Raw genomic sequence first — 27074 nt, 5'->3', positions numbered from 1 at the left:
CATCTCAAAAAAATTATATTGTCTGGAGGGTTTAATGTATGTAGATGTAATACATATGACAAATATAAAGCGAAAGGGTAAGAGGATTTATGTGGCTTAAGGTTTTGAGGTTTTACTTGAAGTAGTAAAATTTCAACTTTGTAAAGTAGGATTTATATATTATAATCCTTACAACAACTACTAAAAAATAAGAAAACATACACCCAAAAGTGAATAGATAAGCTAAAATGTAATACCAATACATATTCCCATAATCAAAGAGAGGGCAGAAAAGATGAAAGAGGAGAACAAAAAATAGAAAAATAATAAAGCAGTAGACTTAAATCCAATAATATCAATGATTACCAAGGGAAACTATCAGGAATAAGGAGGCATTTTACATACAGGGTCAACATACATGACACATGACCCAAACACACCAATTAGAAGACAGAGATTGTCAGACTTGATTAAAAAAAATCAAGGCCCAACTTACATACTGCCAACAAAACACACACTTTTAATATAATGACATAAATTAATTAAAAGTAAAAAGATGGAGTAAGATATTCCAAGCAAACATTAATCAAAAGAAAGCTGGGGGCTGGGTGTGGTGGCTCACACCTGTAATCTCAACACTTTGGGAGGCCAGGGGTGGGAGGACAGCTTGAGGCCGAGAGTTCTAGACTATCCTGAGCAACGAGGGACATCCCCATCTCTATAAAAAAGAATTTTAATTAGCTGGGTATGGTGGCACATGCTTGTAGTCCCAGCTACTCAAGAAGCTGAAGAGGGAGGATCTCTTGAGCTCAGGAGTTCAAGGTTACAGTGAGCTATGATCACATTGCTGCACTTCAGCCTGGGTGACAGAGCAAGACCCTGTCTGTATTAAAAAAAAAAAAAGAAGAAAAGAAAGCTGGAATGCTATATTAGTACCAGACAAAGTGGATTTCAGAACAAGAGAAACTACCAGGAATAAGGAGGCATTTTACATACAGGGTCAATTCATGAAGAAAACACAGTAATATCCTAAATGAGTATGTACCCTAAAACAGAATTCCAAAATACATAATGCAAAATCTGAAAAGACCAAAAAGAGAAATATAAAAATCCACAATTGTACTTTAAGATGTTGACATTCTTCTCTCAGGTTGAGACTAGATAGGAAATCAAGAATAACTTGAACACAACAAGTCAACTGGATATAATTAATGTTTACAGAACAACTCACACAATGACAGTGGAATACCCCTATTTTCCCAGTGCAGTGAACAGTCATCAAGACAGACCATACTAAAATTGTCTTTAACAAATATAAAAGAATAGAAATCATTAAAAAGTATATTCTCTGACCATAACAAAATTGAGCCAGGATTCAATAGCATCAGGATACCTGGAAAATGTCCAAATATTTGTAAGCTAAACAACATACTTCTAAATAACACAAGTTGAAGAGAAAGTTCCAAGTAAAATTAGAAACCATTTTGAACTAAATGAAAATGAAAACGGAGCATACCAAAATTTGTGTAATACAGGTAAAGGTGCTTAAAGAAGCTCATAGCATTAAATGCTTACATTATAGAGTAAGAATGGTTAGTTAAAAAAATCAGTGATTTAAACTTCCATCTTAAGTATCTAAAGAAAAATAAAATATTTAAAACCAGAGCAAGTAGAAGGAAATAAATTACAAACAAGAAGAGTGGAAATTAATGAAATGGAAAATAGACAAATAGACAAATTCAATAATCTAAGCTTCCACCTTAAAACTCTAGAAAAAGAAGAGGAAATTAAATCCAAACCAAGCAAAGAAAAGAAAATAATAAAGATAAGAACAGGTATCAATAAAATTGGAAACAGAAAATAAAACCAATAGCTGTTTCTTTGAAAAAAAATCAGTAAAATTGATAAGCCGGTAACTCAACTGACCAAGAAAAAGTGAGAAGACACAAATTACCAATGAAATGAAAGAGGAGACATCACCATGGAACCTACAGACATTAAAAGATCAACATGGTAATGTCATGAACAACTCTGATATCACAAATTCAATAAAGTAGATGAAATGAACCAATTCCTTGAAAGACACAAACTAGTACAATTCACCTAAGAAAAACTTCAACAGTCCAAGGAAATTGAATTCATGGTTTAAAAATCTTCTAACAAAGAAATCTCCCAGACAAGATGTTTTAACTAATGAATTCTACCAAACATTTCAGGAGAAAATAATACCAATTCCACACAATGTCTTCCAGAAAATAGAAGAGAAGGGAATACCCTCAATTAATTTTAAGAAGCCAGCGTTACCATGATATTCAAACTCATCAAAATCAAACAAAAACATTACAAGAAAACCACAAAAAGTATTTCTCATGAACATAGGCATAAAAGTCCCCACAGAGTATTAGCAAATTGAATTGGGCAAAATAGAAATGAGATCTATCTTAAGAATGCAAGGTTAGTTCAACATTTTAAAATCAATGTAATGCACAACATTGACAGTCTAAAGAAGAAAAACCATACTCATCTCAATAAATGCAGAAAAAGTATTTTACAAGATTTAACATCCATTCACAATAAGAGCTCTCAGAAAACGAGGAATAAAAGGGAAATTTCTTAATCTGATACGAGGCATTTACAAAACAAACAAAAAAATGCAGGCTGGGTACGGTGGCTCACGCCTGTAATCCCAGCACTTTGGGAGGCCAAGGCAGGTGGATCACAAGGTCAGGAGTTCGAGACCAGCCTGGCCAACATGGTGAAACCCCGTCTCTACTAAAAATACAAAAAGTTAGCCGGGCGTGGTGGTGGATGCCTGTAATCCCAGCTACTTGGGAGGCTGAGGCAGAGAATTGCTTGAACCCGGGAGGCAGAGATTGCAGTGAGCCGAGATTGCACCACTGCACTCCAGCCTGGGTGACAGAGTGAGGCTCTGTCTCAAAAAAAAAAAAAAAAAAGCAAACCTAAGCTAATATATTTAATGTTGAAAGACTAAAGGTCTCCCCCTAAAATCAGGAACAAGGCAGATAGCCTCTTTGACCACTCCTATTCTATACTGTACTGGACATCCTAGAAGTGCAATAAGGAAGGAAAATGAGGCACATAGATTGAAAAAGTAAATATAAAACCGACTCTACTCTCAGACAACAATTATAATCTATGTGATGGTTCATTTCAAGTGTCGATTGGATTGGATTGAGAGATGCCTAGACAGCTGGTGGAGAATTGTTTCTGAGAGTGTTTCCAGAGGAGATTGGCATGTGATTCGGTGGACTGAGAGAGGAAGAATCAGCCTTAATGTGGGTCAGTTCCACTGGCTGGAGGCCCAGCTGGGAAAAACAGGCACAAGAAGAGGAGAATTTGCTTTCTGTTCTCTCTTTCTCTCCCTTCCAGGGAATGATGCCTTTTTCTCCTCTTGCCCTTGGACATCAGAATCCAGGTTCCTCAGCTCTTAGACTCCAGGACTTGCACCAGTGGCCTCCTGGGGGCTCTCAGGCCTTTGGCCTTGAGCTAGGAGCTGCATCATCAGCTTCTCTAGTTCTGGGGCTTCCAGACTTGGACTGAGCCACACTACCAGCTTCTCTGGTTCTCCAGCTTGCAGACAGCCTATTGTGAAACTTGTCTGTCTCTGTGATCATGTAAGCCAATTCCTCTAATAAGGCTCCTCACATATAACCTATTGGTTTTGTATCTCTGGAGACTCCTGACTAATAAAATCTATGTTTTAAAAAATCCCATGGAATCTATTTTAAAAAGCTCCAATGACTACTAATGAGTTTAGCAAGGTCATAGGATACAAAGTCAACCTAGAAAAATAAATTGTACTTCTATATACTAGGAATGAACTAAAAATTGAAATTAAAAAAGTCTCATTTACAATAAGAACAAAAATATAAAACTTAAACATGAATCTAACATAAATATGCAGGATATGTATGCTGAAAACTACAAAACACCGATGAACATAATTAAAGAAAACCTAAATAGAGACACATACCATGTTCATGGATTGGGAGAGTCAGTATTGTTCAAATGCCAATGCTCCCCAAATTGATTTACTGATATGTCACAATCTCAATCAAAATCCCAGCAGGGATTTTTGTAGATATCGGTCAATAAGCTAATTCTAAAATTTATATGGAAAAAAAAAGGAACTAGAATAGCCAGAACAATTCTGAGGAAGAATAAAATTGAAAGATTCACATTATTTGATATCAAGTCTTATTTTAAAGCTATAGTAGGTAAGATAATGTGGTATTGTTAAAAGGTTAAAAATACAGATATATAGAACAGAATACAGAGTCCAGAAACAGATCCACAAAAATACAGCCAATTGATTTTTCACAAAGGTATAAAGGCCATTCAGTATAAAAAGATAGTCTTTCTAATACATGGTGCTGAGACATCTGGATAGTCACATGCAAAAACAATAAATCTTGACCCCTACCTCACACATCTCATACCAAAGTTAACAAAAAGTGGATCATAGACCAGAATGTAACATATGAAACTATACAACTTTAGAAGAAAGCATAAAAGAAAAGTCTTTGTAACCTTAGGTTAGGTAATGAGATGTGGCAACAAAATCAATCTACAAAAAGAGAAATTGATAACTTAAACTTAATCAAAATGGAATACTTTCACTATCTGTAATATCCTGTCAAGAGAATAAAAAGACAAGACACAGACTACGAGAAAATATTTATAAATCATACATATGAGAAAGGACATGTTTCCAGAATATATAAAGAGATCTCTAAACTGAATAGTAAACAAGCAAATGAGCTGGTTTTCTTAATGCACAAAAGATCTGAAAGACCATTCACCAAAGATGACACACGGATGCAAATAAGCACATGAAAAGATACGCAGCATTGTTAGTCACAGGGAAATCCAAACTAAAACCCTAACAAGATTCCAGTATTAAAATGGCTTTGAAAAAAGTAATACCAAGTGCAAACCCAAAGATGCTGAGCAACTGAAACACTCATTCACTGCTGGGGGATAAGAGTGAAAAACACGCTTACTATTCATGAAACGAAGACCTACGCTCATAGAAACACCTGTATGTGAACGTCTATTGACTGCAGCTCCATTCATAAACACCAAAACCTAAAAACAACCCAAATATCCCTCAACAGTTGAATGACACATGGGGTCGGTCCATACCTCATCAATAACAAGAAACAAACCAGCGGCCCGCAGCACCGTGGATGAGCCCAAATCCTAACCGGCAGCAATAACAAGAAACCAGCTGGTGACCCGCAGCACCGTGGGCGAATCTCAACAGCACTGTGCTGACTGAAGCTGGCCTCCAAAGGCCATGCGTGTGACTCCGTGTGGAAGACATCCAGAGAAAGGCAAGGGAGAGGCTGCAGGGATGGAGCACACATCGGCCGTGGCTGGGGGCAGGGGGCTGTGACTGCAAACAGCAGCAGGGGAGAAATGTTTGGGGAGGGGATGGCTCCGAATCTTCATGACGGTGGCAGTCACATCCCACTGAATGCCGAAAAGAATGAACTTTAGTGTATGTAAATTTTTAAATAAGTGTTAGAAAATGTATCCTGCAGTAACCATACACTTGAATTCTAGCTGAACTTAAGCAGTCAGTGACAGACAGCATCCTAGCCCGAGACAGGCCACATCCGTGGCTCCAGTGAGTCATGCTAAACCCAACAGCCCTGTAGCCCACCTAAAAAACAGAATGAAAACCTAGAAGCTCTGACTCGTATTGTGCAGGGAGCTCAGGGCCTCCTCTGTGTGCTCACATGTCTTTGGAGCCCTCCTCCTTGTTTCCCTCTCCAGTCTCCCACCTCTCCCACTCCTCCATCCTCCCACTCTTAGCACCTGCACCAAGATGTGCACCAGGGGAAGCCACGGGCTGTGGCCCATCTGTCTTGGCTTCCCTGGGGAAGGCCAGGGGCTTGGAGGACAAGCCAGTGAACTCAGGACAAAGAAACACCAGGTCCAGACTACACTCTCAGGGGTCGTTTCTAGATCATTACTAAAGTCTCTCTGAACGTGTGGAGCATCTTAAATAAATAAATAAACAGAAGCGCTGGGTCCAGCTCAGCCCCAAAGGGCACCTGGTGGCTCCAAGCCTTAACTTCCTCACCTTAAATCAACAGACCATGGCCACAGGCACTCTGCAGCCTGCGCCGGCTCAAGGCTGTTTATGGATTTAGGGTGCCCTGCCATAAACCTCCCCTTTTTTCAGTTTATTGTGAAGAGATTGAAGATTAGAAATAAAAGCTGGGATTTGCTGCTGTTGTTGCTTGCTTTGCTTATTTTGCCCTGTTGGAATATTTTTAAGCTTCAAAAAGAGCATATAACCCCTTTCACTGCCCTGGCAATCAGTGAGGAACCCTCACCATACAACCTACCAGATGCAATCTAAGCAAACTTCCAGAAATTTCCGTGGGCCAGAGGACATGAACCAGATGCAGTGGACTGAGACTTCGGGAACTGCTCAACCTCCCCCAAAACAGAGTGGGTGTGACCAGCACTCTGGCCAGGTAGGGGAGTCAGGCCAGGCAGCAGGAGGGCCACAGTGCCAGGAGCAGACGGGCGGACCCTGACCCCCAGCCTCCATGCCTCTTCCAAAGCCTTCTTGGAGAGTCCCCCTGAAGGTAGCTCCAAAATATCCCACGCTGCTGGGAGCAGGGCGGGAAGTCCAGCAGCAGGGAACCAGGCCCAGGCCTCCCTCCCACAGGCTCCAGGCTTCCCAGGCCCCAGGAGCTGGGACCCATTCACTAGCGGGGACAGAGTAGAGCAAGCTGGGGGTTGTGAACTGACCTGGAGACACACAGGAGGATCTGGGGCAGGGGGTTGAGCAGCCCCTCCCAGGCACTGGGGGTGCACAGCTCCATGGGAGACTAGTGGCTGCTGGCTGTGGGGCAGCCTGCCACCAGGGCCCCAGTACCCTCTCATCTGGAGTGGGTTGGCTGGTGCCCTCCTGCCCCACCCAGGGGTCCTGAGTTCCGGCTGGAGCCCACCCTGTTACCCGGGAAATGTCATGTTGTCCCCGCCTCCTCCCTGCAAGCCCACCCAACCCCATCCTGGGACCACCCAGGGCCCATGTCTCTCCAGCCGCTGGTGGAGGCAGCAACCCCCTTCATCTTCAAAATGGCGAATGGATTCACCCCGGAGGCTCCATGCCACCATCTTATCTTGTTTAGGAAAATGGTCCACAGTCTCCCCTCCCAGAGGGGTAACAGGCCCCGCGTTACAGCACAGGACAACTCAGCACTTCAGAGTCGCAGGGATGGGGGAGATGGGGTGAAAAGCCCCCTCACCACAGAGCTTCCTGCCCAGGCCCACAGCTTCCAGGGTGTCACACAGGCCACCCCAAGATTGAAACCACACCGGGAAGCCCAATGCAGACTTTGCCAAATCCTTCATTTTGGGGGAAAAAAGGCTTAATTTTGTACAAGGTTCTCTCACCGACAAGCAAAAGCAGACGGTGCAGAGTGAGGATGATTTCCTGATGCAGCACACAAGGCCGAGAGCTCTCGGGCTGCCTTCTCTGTCCCAGCCCACGAGGCTCACACCCAAGGCTGACCCCGACCCAGGGACACCCTTCTTCAACACATTTTGGAGCCTACGCTTCCTGACAGTTATAAACCTCACAACCTAAGGGCCTCCTGGGTGAGGGCCTGAACATGCGTGACACGGAGTATGACTGAGCCTGAACATGCGTGACACGGAGAACCAAGTGTCAAGTGTTCGAGGTACCAAGGGTGGCACTCACCTCCAACAGCAGCCTTCCCTCCAGCACGGCAGACCCTGCAAGAGGACAGCTGTCTCCGGGCGAGGGGGCGCCGGCCGCAGGCTGCCGTGAGCTCTGCTCCTGCACGACTGTCAGAGAAGAACAGACACATTAGGCACCCCCAACCCTTGGCCTGGCCACTCTTCTTCATTCACATCTTTCCTGTGTTTCCCCGCGTTCACCCCACGGTTCTTATTCATTCACATCTTTCCTGTGTTTCCCCGCGTTCACCCCACAGTTCTCATTCATTGACATCTTTCCTGTGTTTCCCCACTTTCACCCCACGGTTCTCACCTGACATCTGGCCTGGGCTGCACTGACCCCTCTGCAGGCCACGCAGCATTCCACAGCCCTGAGAGTCCAAGGTGGGGCAGGAGGAGCTGAGACACAGGCCTCAGATCAGCCAGGAGGGGCAGGGGGACACCAGGACATGGAGGCAGAGCCTGGCCTGAGGACGCCCCCACACCCACTCTGCTCCGCAGAAACTGCTCTCTGTCCCCTCCTGCCCAACCCCCCAGGGCCCCCACCCAGTCTTGGGACAAAGTCCAGCTTCCTGCCAGATCCCCCTGAAGCCACCCAGGGGGTCCCTACGGCCCCTCCCCTGAGACCCACGGCACTGTTGGGCTGCACCCCTTTGAGGGCTGGGCCAAGGTCCCCTGCGTCCACCTGGGTCTTCTGTGCCCTGCACACCCGCATCACCTCTCCCTCCTGGAACCCCCGCAGCCCCCTCCCTGAAAAGTAGGCAGGCCCCATGCCCCCAGGGGCCGCACCTGCATCACCTCTCCCTCCTGGAACCCCTGCAGCCCCCTCCCTAGTGAGAAGCAGGCCAGGCCCCATGCCCCCAGGGGCTGCACAGAACACCGCAGGGCAGGAAAAGGCAGGTCCAGGACAGTCGCCAGTGCTACCCCCTTCCCAGTGACTGTGCACAGCCCCTAAGGACACCCCCACTCCTGAGGATGGTGCATTCTCCATTTTTGGGTGCAGAAGGGGACAGATGACACGTTCACCTTCCAGACTGGCCAAGGGCTGAGTTCCGGACCCAGCACAGGTGCTCACTGCCCACTCAGTGTCCTCATGGGCACTGGAGACATGGAAGGGACACCCCTCCCCAGCTTCTGAGAGGACTGAGGGGCAAGGGTGTCCCAGCAAGCAGCTGGCCCCAGTGCGTGGACCAAAGCGCACCCCAGCAAGGCCGGGGGGGCATCTGCTGCTCCCGCGTCTCCCGGATCCTCAGCTGAAGTCACAGGTGGTGTCCGCTCAGGCAGATGCTACCTTGTCACCAGTTCTGACCTTGAGATGGCATAAAAACTGTCATCATGCATGGCACCTTAAGGCCAGCACACCGTCCTTCACAGTGGGCAGCCTGTGCCGGGGTCCCGGCGTGGCACAGCCCAGGCGGCCATGCTTCACCGGATCTGCCCACTTCCGCGGGTTAGGGAGACACAGCCCTTTCCAAAGCAGCCCCCGACCACCCTCACTCCCCACTGGGCCGAGCTTAGACTCCTGGCTGCCTCCACCCCACTGCTCAGCAAGAGCCCGACCCAGACAGAAAATCAAGTTTGAGGGGCACCGCCTCATCGAAAAGCGCACGTGTCTATTTGTAGCCCATCACAGTCCCAAAATGATGTGAGGCTGCTGGATATTTTAAGAACTAGAATAACCACTTGAATAAAAGCATAATGTCTCACTCAGGGTGGGCTGGACTCCCAGTCTCCAGCCCCAGGGGCACTGTGTCTGTCACCTGAGAGTGCTCTGAAATGTGTGTGGCCTGAACCTCATCGTGGGTCACTGGCTCCTGCTCCCGGGAATCCTCCTGGACTTCCAGGAAGGCATCCACCTGCTAGTCAAAGTGGTTCACACTTTGCTCTGAGCTCTCCTCACCCCGCAGTCCCTGGGCCGGCAGCCCCCAGACCCACAGGACCAGCGTCTGTGGTGTCCCCAGGCCGTGGTGAGCACAGGTGGGGTCCGGACGCTGGGTTAACCTGCTCCCCATCAGGCCAGGACCCCGGAACCGGCTGCTGCACTGGGTTAGCACCCCACCCTCCACCAGAAAGGCCATACTGGGAGCCATTGATTCAGAATCTGAGGTACCAGCTGCAGGGATGCTGACGAGCTAAGGTGTCCGTGGGGGGCGAGGGCCCGAGTGAGGAGGTGAGGCAGCCAGAAGCCCGGAGACGGTGGCACCGGGTGGCCTTGGGACTCGGCCTCTCTGTCCCCCTCCCTCCCTGGTCTCTGAGCCCTCACTTCTCCCTCAACTCCCATAGCTGGTAAAAACTGGATGTTTGTTCACTGCACTAAATGTAACAAAAACTGCCCCATTTCTTCTGCCACAAAGCAGGACTATTCCGAGGAAGCATGAACAGTCCACCGAGGTGGGGGCATCCCTTGGGCAAGGGCGGCCTCTTCCCACCTGGAAACCCCAGCATCCTAGCCTCCTGCCCTCCAGGCTCAGCCAGAGACGCCACAGTTCACACAATACGCATGTTCAGAAAGCTGAAGGTTTTTAACAGTGAAAATCAAGATCTTTCTCCCAAGTGCAGACCCAGGAGAAGCCAGGGCAAGAGGCGCCCCGGGTGTCCCAGCAGCTGACCCCGGAGAGGAGAGACCCGGGCAGGAGCGGCCCCACACAGGCGCTGCTGGGGTCGCCCCGTGAGACCCCCGTGCTGGCCCTGGGCGCTCCCCGCCGAGGTCCGCGGGCTGGGGCAGCGCGGGTGGGGGCGAACGCCTGGGTCACCCGCGCACAGACCGACCACCCAGGCGGCCGGTGCAGCCAAGCCCCATTGCAGGGGTCGGGAGCGACCCCGTCCCACCCGCAATGCGCCCCGCGGACCCGGCAGCCCCGGCCTTTTCCCCGAGAAGAGCGTAGGTGCGGCGGCAGGGGCGCGCCCCTCCCGGCATCGCGTGCCCCCCGCGGGCGCCCGCCCACTTCCCCCCTACTTCCCCCGCAGCCGCCGGCGCCGTCACGCGATGGGGCCAGCCAGGCCTCGCGTGCGAGCAGCGCTCCCGCCCCCGCCCGCCCGGGCAGGGCGCCAGGAGCCCCAGGAGCGCGGGGAGCGCCAGGCGCGTGGCGGGGAATGGGGCTCGGGGTCCGCGCGGGCGCTCCGGGTGCACATGGGGCGGGCGGACCCGGCCACGGCCTCCCCAGGTCCCCCCGCCCTCCCTGAGCCTGGGGGTCCCACCTGAGGGTCCGCCCCGGGAGGGAGCCCCCATCCCCCACCTCTCCAGCCCCAGTCTCCTCCGCTGTGATGTGGAGAGAGACCCCCCTCCCCCCAGCCACCGCAGTTGCCCATGGTGAGGGGATGGGGAGGAAGGGAGCTGGGAGCTCGGTGTCCTTCCTGGGCGTTGGTGAGAAGGGTGGGCCATCACCGTGGCCCTTACAAGGCACAGCTGGGCCAGCAGGAGGGGGCCACAGGCCCAGGGCGAGAGGAACTCTGTGCCCCCAAGACCGCAGAGGCCAGCCTGTCCCCTGCCTCCCAGCCACCGCCCGGCCTGCTGGTCCTGCAGGGTCTGCAGAGAGAGGCCCTGCCGGGACCACTCCCAGGGCCCACCCCTCGGGCAATGAGAGGCTGGAAGGCTGCGTGTCAGATGAGACCCAGCGGGGCGCAGGGCAGGGCCAGGGCCGCGGGGTAGGGCCGCCCTCTCAGAGGTGAACAGGCCACACGGCTGGGCCTGAACCCGGATCTGTAGCCTGGGCAACCTCTGTGTCCTGCCAGCACTCTGCCAACCGCGCAGAACCTCAGCCACCTTGGAGATTCTCAGGGCCATTACCAGCCGTCCGCCCACGGCTGCAGAGTTCACTGCAACCAAGAAGGGGCTCATTTGGAACAGCGAGAATGTGAAGTCAGCACCAAGGCCTCGGGCGACCCTGTGCCCACAGCAAGGGCTGGAGCAGAGTGGCTCCCTTGGAGGCTCAGGCTTCCCATGGGGTCCTGCTAAGGGCCCTCTGTTTCCTCACACAGAGGAGACTCAGAGCAAGGTGTCACCGGGAACCCAAGGCCACCCCATCTGGCCCCCACCACGAGCACCTGGGCCTGTGACTCGGTCTGACCCACAGTCCCTGGTGAAGGAGGAGCCAGAAGGCGGGTCCAGCTCTGCGTCTGGGTGATGCCGTGATGCCCAGAAACGAAGCCACATTGCTCCCAGTGCCCTGAAGCCAATTCCCTGGTAGGGGCGGGGGAGGCGGTGCAGACGGAGGGTGGGAGGTCAGCCCTGCCACTGGAGATCACGCACCCCAGCCCTGTGCAGCGACTGCGGCTGAAGTTTCCTGCTCTGTGCAGGGCTGAGTAAGGTCCATTTCAGGTCTTCAGTGCTGGACAGGTTGCTGGGCCCAGGGGGAGCTGAAAAGAAGGCGAGATGAAGAAACAGAAGAAGCAGAACAGGCAAAGCCAGCAGAAGAGACGTCCCTTTGTCCTTCACCCAAACCGCAGCCTGGACCTGGTTCTCAGGCCTCCTGTGACCCATCCCAGGGTGCACAGGGCCCAGGCTGGATTTGGGGCAGGTGACAGTCAGGATCCCAGCACCTTGGCTGGGAAGGAGGACATGCCTCCATGAGGCCCCAGCCCACAGCTCCACAGTCCCGTCTGTGCAGTCAGGGGAGCTGGGCCCAGAAGCCAAGGGATGGATCAGCAGGGGTGGCCCCGCCAGCCCACCCCAGCCCTGGGGGAGGAGGGAAGGCACTGAGGGGCTGTGTGCTGAGCAGCACCACTGCTTCCTATCCAGGAAGCCTGGAGGAGGAGCTCAACCAGCAGAAACCCTGCCGCTTCCTTCCTGTGAGGGGAGAAGGTGGTAAGGAATGTGGGTGCTTCATGAAGGTCCCTATTGGCAGGACTGCCTGCCTCTCTGCAGAGCCCTCGGTGGGGCCTGAGTGGTGCAAGCAGCCAGATGAGAGGAAGGCCGAGGATCCCTTTCTTCTCCATCGTTTTCACTCAGCCCTTAACAGGCACATCGACCCTAAGCATCCTCGTTGGAAGGGACAGAACTCCACAGACAGGGGCGTAAGGGAGAGAGGAGCAGGCGGCCCCCAAGCTGACTCGGTTTAGGACTCCCTCTAGGGAATCGTCCTAAGTAAAGCTGTCTGGCAGTCTGCAGCTCCTGGGAGCATTTCACCATAGAGGGCTTCAACAGCGACCACGGGAGTCGGTTCCACAGGCCTGGAAGGACAGTCAGAGCCACCTTGTGAGTCCAGGACTGGTCAGCCCAGGACAGGTGGGCCCAGGACAGGTGGGTCTAGGACAGGTGGGCCCAGATGCTCAGTCCTACTATGGGACACACAGGGGCTTACCCATGCATGAGGCAGCCTGCCAGCCCCTGCTGCACCTGCCCAGGGAATGGGAAGCAGGATTCCTGTCACCTGCAAGCTCATCACTTCAGAGCCCCAGAGACTCCCTCAGAAAGCCTAGAGCAGGCCTGGGCTGAAACCCTGACTCAGACGGGAAGCTACTGTTGGCAGTCACAGCCGGCCCTCGAGCTAATGAGGACACAGGCCTAGTGTGCTGACCGATGTCACACGTCAACCACCTGCAGCACTGGGTGCTGCGATTAAACATCGTGCCTGCTGTGTTGGGAGGTGTTTCCAGATGGGGGTCCCATTTGAATCCGTGGGCTCGGTGAAGCCAGTGGTCTTCCCCAGTGTGGCTGGGCCATCCGTGGGGGGCTGGAGGAACTAGACAGGAGGAGTCACCCCTTTTTCCTGACTCATGGCTTGAGCCGGATCAGCTCATCTCCCATTCTCCGGCCACAGGCGGGAATTTACCCCAGCGCCCCTGGCCCTCAGGCCTCTGGGCTTGGACTGAACTACGCCTCGGCTCTCCTGGGTCTCCAGCTTGCAGCTGTCTGAGACACCTGCTCATAATAAGCCTCCCCATATCTGTCTCCAGTCCGTTCTGCTTTTCTGCAGAGCCCTAACTGACATGCCCTGTAAAGCCCGGCCCGAGGTCGGCCGAGAGCTCCACACCAGGCCCGGCCTCTGTGCTCTGGGTGCCTCCAAGGCAGGCCTCCTCTGGATCACTTCCTCCTCCAGCCACCCAGGGAGGTCGGACAAGCATGATGGGAACGTGCCCCCCTCCCCCCACCGACACCTGCACCTTCCCATGGGCTGCCCCCCTCCACCCCACACTGTCACCTGTGCCTTCCCGACACCTGTCCCCAACCCCATCACCTGTGCCTTCCCGTGGACTGTCCCCCCATCACCCACACCTTCCCATGGGCTGTCCACCCCACCCCTGTCACCTGCATCTTCCTGGGGGCTGTCCCGTATGGACCACCACCTGCCTGGGGCTGCACCCACTGTGAGACTCTGAGGGTCCTGGGGGTGGCGGATGACCTTGGTGAAAATTTCCCTTGAACCTGATTTCACTCACCCCTGCTTCCAGCTCAAGCTCCCTCCTGAGGGACCCTTAAGACACTTCTCCCGTCCAGGAGTTGGATGGGATGCTCTGAGAATCCTGGGATGTCCATCCAACCCTTCCCCAACGCCTGCTTTCCCCAGAATTGCCTGACCTGACTGTGGATCCAGGAAATGCAGCACAACCGTAACACGGGGAGTAAATGAGCAGAGCTTCCAGCAAGGGCCCAGGAGGACGGGGCTTCCAGCGAGAGCCCGGGAGGACGGGGCTTCCAGCGAGGGCCCGGGAGGACGGGGCACCAGCGAGAGCCCGGGAGGACGGGGCTTCCAGCGAGGGCCCGGGAGGACGGGGCACCAGCGAGAGCCCGGGAGGACGGGGCACCAGCGAGAGCCCGGGAGGACGGGGCACCAGCGAGGGCCCGGGAGGACGGGGCTTCCAGCGAGGGCCCGGGAGGACGGGGCACCAGCGAGGGCCCGGGAGGACGGGGCACCAGCGAGGGCCCGGGAGGACGGGGCTTCCAGCGAGGGCCCGGGAGGACGGGGCACCAGCGAGAGCCCGGGAGGACGGGGCACCAGCGAGAGCCCGGGAGGTCGGGGCTTCCAGCGAGGGCCCGGGAGGACGGGGCACCAGCGAGGGCCCGGGAGGTCGGGGCACCAGCGAGGGCCCGGGAGGACGGGGCACCAGCGAGGGCCCGGGAGGTCGGGGCACCAGCGAGGGCCCGGGAGGTCGGGGCACCAGCGAGGGCCCGGGAGGACGGGGCTTCCAGCGAGGGCCCGGGAGGTCGGGGCACCAGCGAGGGCCCGGGAGGTCGGGGCACCAGCGAGGGCCCGGGAGGTCGGGGCACCAGCGAGGGCCCGGGAGGACGGGGCACCAGCGAGGGCCCGGGAGGACGGGGCACCAGCGAGGGCCCGGGAGGTCGGGGCACCAGCGAGGGCCCGGGAGGACGGGGCTTCCAGCGAGGGCCCGGGAGGACGGGGCACCAGCGAGGGCCCGGGAGGACGGGGCTTCCAGCGAGGGCCCGGGAGGACGGGGCACCAGCGAGGGCCCGGGAGGACGGGGCTTCCAGCGAGGGCCCGGGAGGACGGGGCACCAGCGAGGGCCCGGGAGGACGGGACACCAGCGAGGGCCCGGGAGGACGGGGCACCAGCGAGGGCCCGGGAGGATGGGGCACCAGCGAGGGCCCGGGAGGATGGGGCACCAGCGAGGGCCCGGGAGGGCAGGGCAGTGCTCTCAGAGCCAAGACATTTCCAGGAGGGCACCTCTGACCCCTGCTCTCACACTCCAACCATTTCTACAAATGCCTTTGCAAGTTTTACGTCAAATGAGGGGACCACAGCCTCAAGGCTTTCAAACATTCAAACTCTCCCTTCCTTCCCTTCTCAAGAACTGGATGACAAACCGTTTTGCCTTTTGAAGATGAACTGTAATATGTACATTCCGGAAGAAAATGTCATTTAGTGATTCTTGATGGCCACAAATGGTATTTGCAAAGGAAACTCCTCACCACCCAGTTACTTTCTGAACAGGTGTGTTCTGCACCAGGATGCACATAATTTGTCCCAGCTTCTGCACAGGAAAGGTTTAGAGGAAGCACTCGGGACAGACACTCTGTGCCAGAGCGTGGGACAAGCACAGCTCTCCCCAGTGGCCTAGGAGGCATCAGGAGCATTCAGGCAGGTGACAAAGACTCAGAGCGAAGCAAGTGACCACAGAGGGAGCCCAGGCTCGTGCAGTGGGAGGCCTCAGCTCCTGAGTCGGGCTGTGCTGCATGCTCGCCTAGCTGTAGGTCTGTTCATCTGCAAGGAGCATGTGCCTCAGCCTTGCAAAGCAGGCAAGTCCACCCTGTGGGACAAAGCTGCCCCTTCAGGCTGTGGGCAGGAGGGGACCAGGACTGTGTGGATCCCGGAGAGCCCTCAGGTGTCCCAGAAAACAGCTGGTACCGGGTTGGGGGGTTAAGACAGAATGTCCAGGAAGAGGGAGGGTGTGAGGAAGTGTGAGAAGCGGATGACTGTGCCGTGCTGCTCTTGACACATGGGCGGGTGTATATTTAACAGAGTGTGAGGGATGCATTCGAGGTGCTCTCTGAGGGCAAAGAGAAGCAGCAAGTGAGAAGGGGTCCTAGCAAGTGGGTGCTGGATGGGCGAGTGTCCTTCCAAAATCCTTAGTTACAGCTTGTGGGGCAGAGGGGGTTAAAAATGTCCTTCAAATTCCCAAATTCCCCTAAGCAAGAAAAAGCATCAGGAGTATAAACAAACACACTCATTTCACACAGACACGATATTTACAAAACGGGGGGCACCCCAAGACATATACTGCATCAAGTTGTTGAATTTCCTATGGCAAGAATTTCCAGATTTTTCAAAAAGCACCAGAGAGCTTCAGAGATTTCACACTTCCTCACAGTGCAAAATGAACCGCAAAGAAATGCACTTCCTCTGAGCCAGCGAAGACTGGGGAGGCTGCAGCTGGCAGTGCCCACGCGTTTCTCTGGTCAAGAGAATGCGCCTCAAACCACTTTCTGAGATCACAGAACCCGGGGGCCTCAGGGGGGCTCTGCGGTCACCAGAGTCACACGCTCGTCCTGCAGAGGAAACACACCCTGGCCTTGGAACCCCACGTTATCGTGGAAGATGCAACCAAAAATAGCTCTTTGGGGAAAAAAAAGAATACTTGCACACATTGCAAATCCATATTCTCTTCATGATGTGAAACATCTGGTATAAGCAAACTATTTGGGCATTCTTGTTACATTTCAACATATCAAAGAAAAGCACAGCCGGGACAAGCCAAGGGTTCAAGAAACATTTTGTAAAACAAAACCCAAAACACTGTGCTGGTGCTGTTTAACAACCAAATATTCAGTGAATCAGCGTGCGGTGCACAGGTGTACAGATGAGTGAGCGGTCAACACTGCAGGCCACTAACCCCACGCAGCCACAGCCAGGGAGCGCCCTGGCCCACGCCCTCAGGCAGGATACAGTGCGCGGTGCACGCCCAGGGAGTCTTCCTGAGCAGCCCCACTGGCCTCTCCTACTGCGGAAGAGGGCACCGAGCCCTCACTGAGTCCTCTGCCCTCTACCCACAGGTATGGATGCTGCCTCGCTTGTCAACTTTCACATCAACGAGGAGTGCCAGCTCAGCTGTCAGAGTCTCCATTTGTTTATAAATAATGAATTCGTAAGTAAATTTATTATGTTATGTAACCATGAATTTACAACTAACACCCATATGGGGCTGGCCTGCCTGTGAATCACCATTGCCTTCATTGTCCTCACACATCACTACAGGCGGTCAGTGGCTATCAGTCCTGCAATATTCACCATCAACAGATGCAGACCGAACTGAGTACGTCTCAGGGCCTGCGGTGTCCAATGCTCGGGGCCTCCTGAATGACATGGGCCTTCGTTCGCCCGTGGTCATCCACATCTTCGGCATCTGCCACTGCCAACCCCTGTCCTGGGCATACAACAGAGAAGGAGGGGGACAGAACCCAGCAACACACGAGTTAAGCACTAGGAGAGAACGAGCAGCAGAGGGGGCAGTGTCAGGGCAGAAGGGCAGAGGCTGTGATGTTAAAAGTGAGGCCGGGGAAGGCCTCCTGAGGGGTGAAGACAAGAGACCCAGCAGGAGGGCATGGCCTTCAAAAGCTACAGGTGTGCTGAGCCTCGGATGCCGCCCCCAGCAAGGCCCACGTGGCATCACTGCCTGGCGCTGCCATATTCAAGCCCCACCAGGCTGGCTCATCTGGTCCCCACGGCCACCGCTGCCCACTCCTCTGTGCCCTTGACCACGCACTGCAGCTCAGACCCGTGTCTGTGGGGCAGGGTGGTCATGATGGGCGGTGAGGAAGGTGTTGGTTATTCTTATATTTCTCTTTGCAAAAGGCCCAGCTGCCCAAAATGACAAGTGCTCCTAAAAGACGTGACTTGCCTCACAAACATACAAATGCACACGATGCTGTCCCACATCTGGCTACGCTGAGGGCCCACCACGTGCCCACGAACTCCCGTTCTCCCCCTGCCTCCCTGGGCACTTGCTCTTCCCCCAGCTCCTCCAGGGTGGGAGCAGCTGGGGCTCTGCTGCGACCCCCCAGGGACTCACTTCAGAGCTCATATAAACACCCTGCAACTTCTCCATTTTAGTTTTCCTTGTTCCTCCTGCTTATGCTTTGAGATGATATCAAACTTACAGAAAAGCTATAAGAATCATATAAAGCACCCAGATGCCCCTTGTCCACAGATGCCACTGAGTTTCACCAGTGTCCCAATAACATCCTTTCAGCCAAGGTGGTGCTGGACTGCGGCAGCAGCCATCGCCACACTGCCTTAGTCCCTGCCACCTCTCCATCCCTTCCAGTAACTCCTTGGCTTTCATGGCCTGCCGGGTTTTTTGGAGATTACAGGTGAGTTATTTTGCAGACTGCCCTTCAATTTGGGTCTGTCTGGTGCTTCCTCATGATTAGACCGAAGTTATGCACCTCCAGCCGAGTATCAGCAAAGCAATGCTGTGCTCCACCCACTCATCCTGTTGCGTGGTGCACAATGCCGGCTTATTCCACTATTGGCGGGTAAGATCGATCACTTAGGACAGTGAATGCTGGGCTTTTCGGCTTCATAATTAATAGATATTTTGTTCAAGACTACAAAAATCCTGTCTCATCCCATTTTCACCACCAATTTTAGCACCAGTTGATATTTCTTGCCTGAATTATGACTATAGTGGTTACCAAATTTGATTTGTAATTCACCTTTTCTTTCTATAGTCATCTCTCTTCTTATAGCCATTAATTAGCCTGTTGTGAGGAAAAACTTATTTACTTATTTATTCATTCATTTATATAAATGTGACCCTATAAAATCATATTTTATTCACTGGGGTATAGCCCATTACTATCATTATTCATTTTAATGCTGAAATTGTCCCAGACTTGGCAAGCGGGAGCCCCTTCAAGACGGCTTCTGTGTCCTGTGACACATCTTCATCCCTGGTGACCACTGCCTTGCTTTCTGGCATGAGGTAAGTACAAAGTACCTTGTACTTTGTCTGCTCCAGCTCTTGAAAGAGCCCCAAAAGCCCTAGTCCTTTTAATGGCAAGAAGCATTTAGAAATCAACATCTGAATGTTAGGTGTGATTGCTGCTGCTAGGGTGTCACTGTTCCGAGGCTCTCTCAGTGGACAGTGTGTGTGGGGCGGGGGTTGGGGAGGGAAGGTGAGTGTACACACATTTTACGTACATATTCATGTCTCTCTTTATATATTGAAAACCATGAGTTCACACCAATACCTCCAATTCCAATTCAACATCCCAAGACTCAATATAATGGAATTATTTTTTTCTTTACTATTTGGTAGAAATTGCTTTAAAGCTATCTGAGCCTAGATTTTCTCTGTGTGAAGATGTTAAACAAATCAATTTCTTTAATGGTCCTATGACATTCAGGTTTTCTATTTCTTCTTGAGTCAGTTTTAATAAGTTATATTTTCTAGGAATTTTTTCATTTATGTTTTCAAACTTCAAATTTATTGGCATTAATTTGTTCATAATAGCTCCTCTTTATATTCCTAATACTGCTTATTTTTTTCTCCTTGATCAGTTTCACCAGATCTTTGTAAAGTTTATCATTTTAAAAGAACTCTATTGTATGTTTCTTTTCTATTTCATCAATATCTTCTATTATTTTCTTTGACTCTCTTTTTATTTTACTGTTCTTTATCAGAACTACTTAATTAAATGCTTAGCTCATTAATATTTAGCCTTCTTTTATACATAAACACTTAAGATTATTTATTTCTAAGTGTTGCTTTGGCTACATCCCACACATTTTAAATATTTCTAAATTACATCTTCTTTTCTTCTTTGACCTATGCGTTATATACAAGTGTGTTTATTTATTTCCAAATATATGGGTTTTCAAGTTATCTTGTTATTATGGATTTCTAGTTTATTTGCATTGAGGTCCCACCTCATTATTCTTCAATATTTTATCTTTTGAAATTTACTGAGACTTGCTTTATTGGCCAGTAAGTTTTCCATATATTTACCAGTTCCATGCAGGCTTTGAAAATACGTGAATTCTGTAGTTTGGGGGTATACTGCTTTATGTATGTCCACTAAATTAACCTTTTTTTTTTCTTTGCATTGTTCAAATGTTCTATAACCTTTACTGGCTTTTATTTACTTCTTCTATAAAATACTGAGTTACAGTATTTAAAATATTTCTCTCTGATGATGAATTTATATATTCTTCCTTATAGTTCTGTCAATATTTGCTTTACAGATTTTGAAATTATGTTATGGAAAGCATAAAATTCAAAATTATATTATCTGCTTGATGAAATGAATTGTTTAATCATTACATAGTGATTTTCTCTATCTTCAGTAATGCTTTTTACCCCAAAATCAATTTTTTTACATTAATATAGATTCATCATATTTCCTTCAGTTATATTTCCCCAGTATACCCTTTCCCATCCTTTTACTTTCATCCTTTCTGTACCCTTAGAGTGTAGATGTGTTTTCTGTAAACAGCATATAGTAATCCACTTTAATAATCTTTATCTTTTAGTTGTTATGTTTATTCCATTTATGTTTATTGTAGTTACTGATATATTTGGACTTTTGTTCCACCTCTTTTGTGTTTCTTTTTTCCTTTCCCTTTCTAGTCTTTTCCTTTTGATTGATTACATTTTCTCATTCTTTTTTCTTTCCATTAGTTTGAAATTTCAACCCCATTTCTACAGTTGATGATTATCCTGAAAATTTTATTACAAATTAGATAACCATCCTTCAAAGTTAATGCAAGAATCTTAGAACTTTTTAACTCATCACTCTCTTCAAATTTTTATCATATTATGACTATATACTTATTTCTCTTTTTAAAATTCTTATATAACCATTATTATTTTACACAATGTGTTTGATTCGATTTGATTTACCCATATAGTCACCACCTTCTTGTTTTTCATTCCCCTTTGCATCTCAAATCTTCCACCTGGAATTCTCTTCCTTCTGCATGAAGTATATGTTTAATATTTTCCTTTAATAAAGTTATCTCTGGGTTCTCAGCTTCACTTAGTTTTTGGTCTCTGATTATTCCTTAATTTCCTACCAGCCCATAAATGTATTTTTAAAGGCTTAAAATATTTTATCTTGAAGTTTTGGCTGTTATCAGTAGAAGGATGCCTCAGTTACATATTGAAAATGGAAGAGACTGTGTTAAGTAGCCAGTATTCCCCCACTAGACTCTAAATACCAAGAAGCAAAGACCATAGCAGCTCTTTTTTTACTTGCATTAGAACAGGATGTTAATATGGAACTTTTCCGGTCTGAATTTTAGCTGAGGCCCCAAAACAAGAAGTGCCAATTGTTCCCATGTGAAATTCTGGGTGATCTAGGTAGAGGAGGTGTTGAAGATGAGAGAAGCTCAAGTTTGACAGGAGGGCTTCCTTGGGAGAGGGGGGCTGTGCTCTCAGTCTGTCCCCACCCAACCTGTACCATGAGAGGGATGGGCAGCTTTCTCCTCACTTCATTCCAAGAGGGGTTTCACGAGGCCTGCAAGTGCCTACTGTGTGCCTCCTGAGGCTGGTGGTGGGCAGAGACCTGGTATCCCTCTTACACTCAAGAAATCTAAAGGGCAAAAGTTGACTCCTGGAGCTCCCAGTAGGCAACTAGGCTGCATGTGGAAATAACCCTAACCCAGTGGATCAAAGGTGCACATTTCCTGTGGACCAGGTGGGGTCATACTGCCTGAACACTGGCCTGGGATGTCTTAAATCCTGCCCAGAAGGGTTCCTGGAGATGTGAGGGCAGACCTTGGCAAGAGGCTAGAGGTACCACGGCCACCTGGGGCTAAGGAAGTGAGTGTAAGGGACCAGCTGGAGAGGATGCACCTCCTGAGTTGGCCAATTGTGGCAGAGACACCCCAGGGTAGGGTGGTCACTTAGGAGACCATGAGAATGCCCCCAGAGCCCTCTGGATTTCCTGCCAGACTCATGTGCCAGCTCTCTGCCATGCCAGCCATACAGAACCTCTCCTGTCCTTACCTCTTATCCCTCTTGCTCCTCCCACTGGAGGGTTGGAAGCCATAGCTACCAGCTGGGCAGAACCCAGGGGGCAGCAGCCAGCCTGACATCCAGCCTCCCACCTGCCACAGCACCAGGTGAGGTTGGGAAGAGGTTCACATGCGGAAGACATGTAGAGTTTTAACTGTTTTGCTGGACCTATACTAATCAACAAGCCCAGCCTGTGTGGGGCCACATTAGTGGAAGACACTGAATTACCTAGAAAGGACCAGAAAAGTCCTGGGATTATCCCAGTTTCTTCCAGGCACAGAAGGAGAATCAGTCCACAAAGGAGGTTTGCTGGGGCAGACATGAGAAAAATCAAAGTTGTTTTCTCTCAACCCTTGGTCAGCTTCTTTCAGGAATAAACTCAAGCACCAGGAATGAGTGAGTAAATGAGTGAATGAGCCCCTGCTCTTCTTGGCCAGATTCATCTTTTGGAAGCAGTTAAAAGAGGTAGGAAAAGTAAAATCAGCTCCTAAAATAATCAAGAGTGATCTTGCCGTACAACTACAACAGTACTTGGGAAACCATTCCTGAGGGCCTCAGGGTCTGAGACAGGAGTGGCCTCACAGCATCAGGGCAGGACCAACTCTCATCCTATCCTGGCTCTCAAGTACAGAGAAATATCCTAAATTATTTTAAACTTGTGAGTCTTTGCAGGAAATGCTCCCCAAGGGGAAGCCATCTTCCAGAAGGCACCAGTGACAGAGAGGAAGGGGGTGAGGGAAAGGGTTGGAGCACAGCCTGGAGAGCTGGAAGGCACTCGACCCACATGTGCCCATGCCCGCCACAGGATGAGAAAAATCGAGTCCCAGACCTGCAGCCCTGCCATGGGGGCTTGCCTTAGCCTCTAGGGCTGCTGTAACAAAATGATTTAAACAACAGAAAGTTATTTTCTTGCAGTTCTGGAAGCTGGAAGCCCATGATCAAGGTGCTACCAAATTCAGTTTCTGGTGAGGGCTCTCTTCTTGGCTTGTGGACAGCCACCTTCTCACTGCATCTTCACATGAATTTCCTGCTGTACTTGTGGACAGAGTGAGCTCTCCGATGTCTCTCCTTATACGTGTGCTAATCCCATCAGATCAGAGCTCTACCCTTATGACCGCATTTAACCTTAAACTTAACTTCCTTAGAGGCCCCTTCTCCAAATACAGCCAAACTAGGGGCTAGGGCTTCAACATATGAGTTTTAGGGGACACAAACATTCAGCTTATAACATTCAATCCTTGCCTCCAAAATTTATGTCCTCACATGCAAAATACATTAACTCCATCCCAACAGCCCCAAAAGTCTTAACCCATTCCAGCATCAACTCTAAAGTCTAAGCCAAAGTTTCATTTAACTACCATCTAAATCAGAAATGGGTAAGACTCAAGGTACGATTTCTCCTAAAGCAGACCTGCTCTCCAGCCAAGAACCTGTGAGACCAGACAAGCCACGTCCTTCTAAAATACAACGGTGAACAGGCATGGGATGGAACTCCCCATTGCAAAGGCAGGACCCAGAAGGAAGAGAGGGGAGACGGGTCCCAAGCAAGTCACACGTCTAGCAAGGCAAAGCGCCTGAGACCTGGAGGCCTCAGGACAATCCTCTTTGGCTCCATGCTCTGCCCAGAGGCCCGGCCTCTTTCCCAGCTCTGCAGTGGCCCCACTCTCCGAAATCCAGGAAGAGACAGCCCTGCCCTGTGCCTGTGGTGGAAGTGGCACCTGGTTACCTCTGAATCACCCCCAGGCACACTCTCCCCTTTCTGGAAAGATGAAACATGCCAGCCGCTGGCAAGCACTACCTCCCGTCCTGTTCTCCTTAGGCCAAGCTGACAGTGTCTCTGCGGGCGTGATGCCATCCCACTCCTGGCCTCTGCTGAGGAGGCTTCCCGGCTGGGCTCCTGGCTCACACCCAGTCTCCCTATCCAATGGCTGTTCCGCCACGTGCAAGTCTGTCCAAAACACTTTCTCTGTTTCTTGAGATGGAGTCTCGCTCTGTCGCCCAGGCTGGAGTGCAGTGGCAAGATCTCGGCTCACTGCAACCTCGGGTTCAAGCAATTCTCTGCCTCAGCCTCCCAAGTAGCTGTGATTACAGATGCCCACCACCATGCCTGGCTAATTTTTATATTTTTAGTAGAGATGGGGTTTCACCATCTTGGCCAGGCTGGTCTTGAACTCCTGACCTCGTGATCACCCGCCTCAGCCTCCCAAAGTGCAGGTATTACAGGTGTGCGCCACCGTACCCGGCCCATCTTCTCATTTTTTGCAATGTGGATAGGCTGAGAATTTTCCAAACCTTCAAGTTCTGGTTCCTTTTCTTTTGGCAATTCCTTCCATGTATCTCTCTCCTCTGACGTTTCACTATAAGCAGTAAGGAGCAGCAAGGGTTTCAACACTTTGCTTAGAAATCTCACCAGCAAAACACCCCATTTCATCACTTGCAAGTTCCACTTTCCACAAATGCTAGAATTCAGTCCAGCCAAGTCCTTGCCACTTTATAACAAGAATCACTTTCCTCGCATTCCACGGGCACATTCCTCACCAGAATCTGCCTTAATGCTCACATTTCTATCAGTGTTCTGTTCATGGGGTACGTGTGTTCTCTACGACCACAGCTCTCCCTACAATGCTCTCCTCTCTGAGCCCTCACCAACAACACCTTTAACACCCATAGTTCTACCAACAACTGCTTCACAGCCATCAGGGCTCTTTCTAGCACACACCTCAAAACGCGTCCAGCCTCCACCCACCAGCCAGCTGCAAGTCACTTCCACATTCTTAGGTATGTGGCATGTAGTGCAGGGCACCCCACTTCTCTGCCTGGGCTGCTTATAATAAACACCCCCGTCTGGGGGCTTAAACAACAGGAATTGGCTTTCCCACATTTCTGGAGCTAAAAGCCCGTCATCAGGGTGCAGCTGATTTGGCTCTGGTGACGGCTCTCTTTCCGGCCTGCAGACAGCTGCCTTCCCCCTGTGTTCTCTCACAGCCTTTCTTTGGGGGGTGTTCAGCACAGAGAGGGACAGAGGGTTCTTTTGGGTCTCCTTTTTAAGGACACTGGTCTTATCAGTTCAGGCCCCCCTCGACTTACAACGTTGTTTAACCTTAATTTCTTCCTAAGCGGACCCACCTACAAATACAGCCACACTGGGAATTAGGGTTTCACTATATGAACAGGTGAAGGGACGAGACAAACATCCAGTCCATAAAAAGATCATCAAGGAAAAGGTAAATCTTCAGTGAAAGCTGAAAATCAGCATGATTTGCCTTAATAAAGTATAACTTCAGGCCTGGGTTTACACAATCACTCACAATCTCAAGGAGCATGGAACTTTTGACCTGCTAGCAAGCGTGGGATTCCAGAGTTCAAGATCCCAGGACACCTCGTGGCGCTGTGGGGCCTCTGTTCTTGCCCACCTAGGGTGGGGTGAAGCGGATGTGCCCGTTCAGCCCGGGTGGGCTTCAGAGCCAGGACTGACCCCAGGAGGGGCTCCAGGATGGACACAGGTGTGTGTTCAGGCCCCACAGTGGAGCACGGTGGATGCAAAGGAACAAGAGGACTCCGATGCTGCTGCGGGTGATGAGTGGAGGGAGCAGGGAGCAGCGTCATCCTGACAGGAAAATCCCCAGGCTTTCAGAGTGAGGCTGTGCCACCTTCTCTCCTCCCTACTTTGTTTTTGGGACTATTCTACTCCACACTTCTCTACACAGCAACAAGAACACACACCTCTGTACCCCGTCAGCACTCCGGCCCCACGCATGGAGGTGGACACAGCCACACGCCAGGCCCGGGTGGACTCCGTGACTGAGGGCCTCCACTCCCGGGCGCTCTTCCTCAGTCCCTGACTGCCCGGGTGGACTCCGTGACTGAGGGCCTCCACTCCCGGGCGCTCTTCCTCAGTCCCTGACTGCCCGGGTGGACTCCGTGACTGAGGGCCTCCACTCCCGGGCGCTCTTCCTCAGTCACTGACTGCCCGGGTGGACTCCGTGACTGAGGGCCTCCACTCCCGGGCGCTCTTCCTTAGTCCCTGACTGCCCGGGTGGACTCCGTGACTGAGGGCCTCCACTCCCGGGCGCTCTTCCTCAGTTGCTGACTGCAGGGGTCCTGGCAAACACAGGCACCCCCAAGGAGTTCTGGGAGGGTGGCCTGACCCACAACTGGGCTTCAGCAACAGAGCCGGGGCTTCTGGACCCTTCCTGGTCAGTGTTAGGGTCCCACGTCCCAGGCTGTGACCAGGGTTCAGCCTAGAAGGGGCCCAACTCCCCTCCATGCCCCGCAACAGGAGGGCAGAGAGCTCTCTCAAGGCAGCAGCAGATTGTCTCCTCCGCACCACCTCCTTCCCTCTTATTTTGTGCCTGACTTCCCCTGGTGTGAATAGTAAAATCACTAAGAGTGAAAAATCCCGACCTTAACAGTCACATTAACATTAAACATCACAAGCAAATGCTCAGGCCATCATCACCCTGGTTCATGTCCTTCCCAAAGGCAACTTTTTATGGCAGCCGTAATGAAATTAGCTTACCCATCTCTAAGTCAAGAGGCATAGTTTAAGATCTAACTTTTATAGCTTGACTTGTTTCTAATTATACGTGGAAATGACTTCAGAAAAGTTTTTAGAATTTCCTCTAAAATGTACAGCCTGAAGGGGATCACAAAATTCACAATCCTTGGTAGAAAAATCAGGAAGTTTATTCCTGAAAGCTGCAGCACTCTCGTAAGCCAGTGGCCCCTGAGAGTCACTGCAGCTACGGCAGAGGTGGGCACCTCCCGGCAGGGCAGCAGGAGGCACGCAGGGTGCCCCTGCACAGGATGGCCATCCAGTGCCATTGCCCCTGCTTGGGGCAGGCAGCAGGATGGGAAGCTCACTCGCTGGCAGGTTAAGAAGAGCCAGGTGTCCAAACTTGCTGGAAACACCAGAATCGAAGACTTTCTGAGGC

At 51.0% G+C, this 27074-nt stretch overlaps 1 protein-coding gene across 6 annotated transcripts in view; it reads right to left on the bottom strand.

Annotated features, from left to right (window-relative positions):
* Nucleotides 1–27074, bottom strand: part of AHRR (aryl hydrocarbon receptor repressor) — a 120722-nt gene that overhangs the window by 53993 nt on the left and 39655 nt on the right. For 5 of the 6 annotated variants that reach the window (XM_063811030.1, XM_063811033.1, XM_063811029.1 and 2 more), the window contains one exon: nucleotides 7727–7833. In XM_063811030.1, the coding sequence (XP_063667100.1) occupies nucleotides 7727–7833 (107 nt within the window). Of the gene's footprint in view, nucleotides 1–7726; nucleotides 7834–8038; nucleotides 8097–11974; nucleotides 12443–27074 lie in introns of those variants that run through there. The other variant, XM_063811031.1, reaches the window with a different exon arrangement.

The sequence above is a fragment of the Pan troglodytes genome, chromosome 4 (genome assembly GCF_028858775.2).
Source record: "Pan troglodytes isolate AG18354 chromosome 4, NHGRI_mPanTro3-v2.0_pri, whole genome shotgun sequence".
NCBI lineage: Eukaryota > Metazoa > Chordata > Mammalia > Primates > Hominidae > Pan > Pan troglodytes.
Note: the sequence above shows the minus strand (reverse complement) of the source record. Positions and strands in the feature narration are given on the sequence as shown.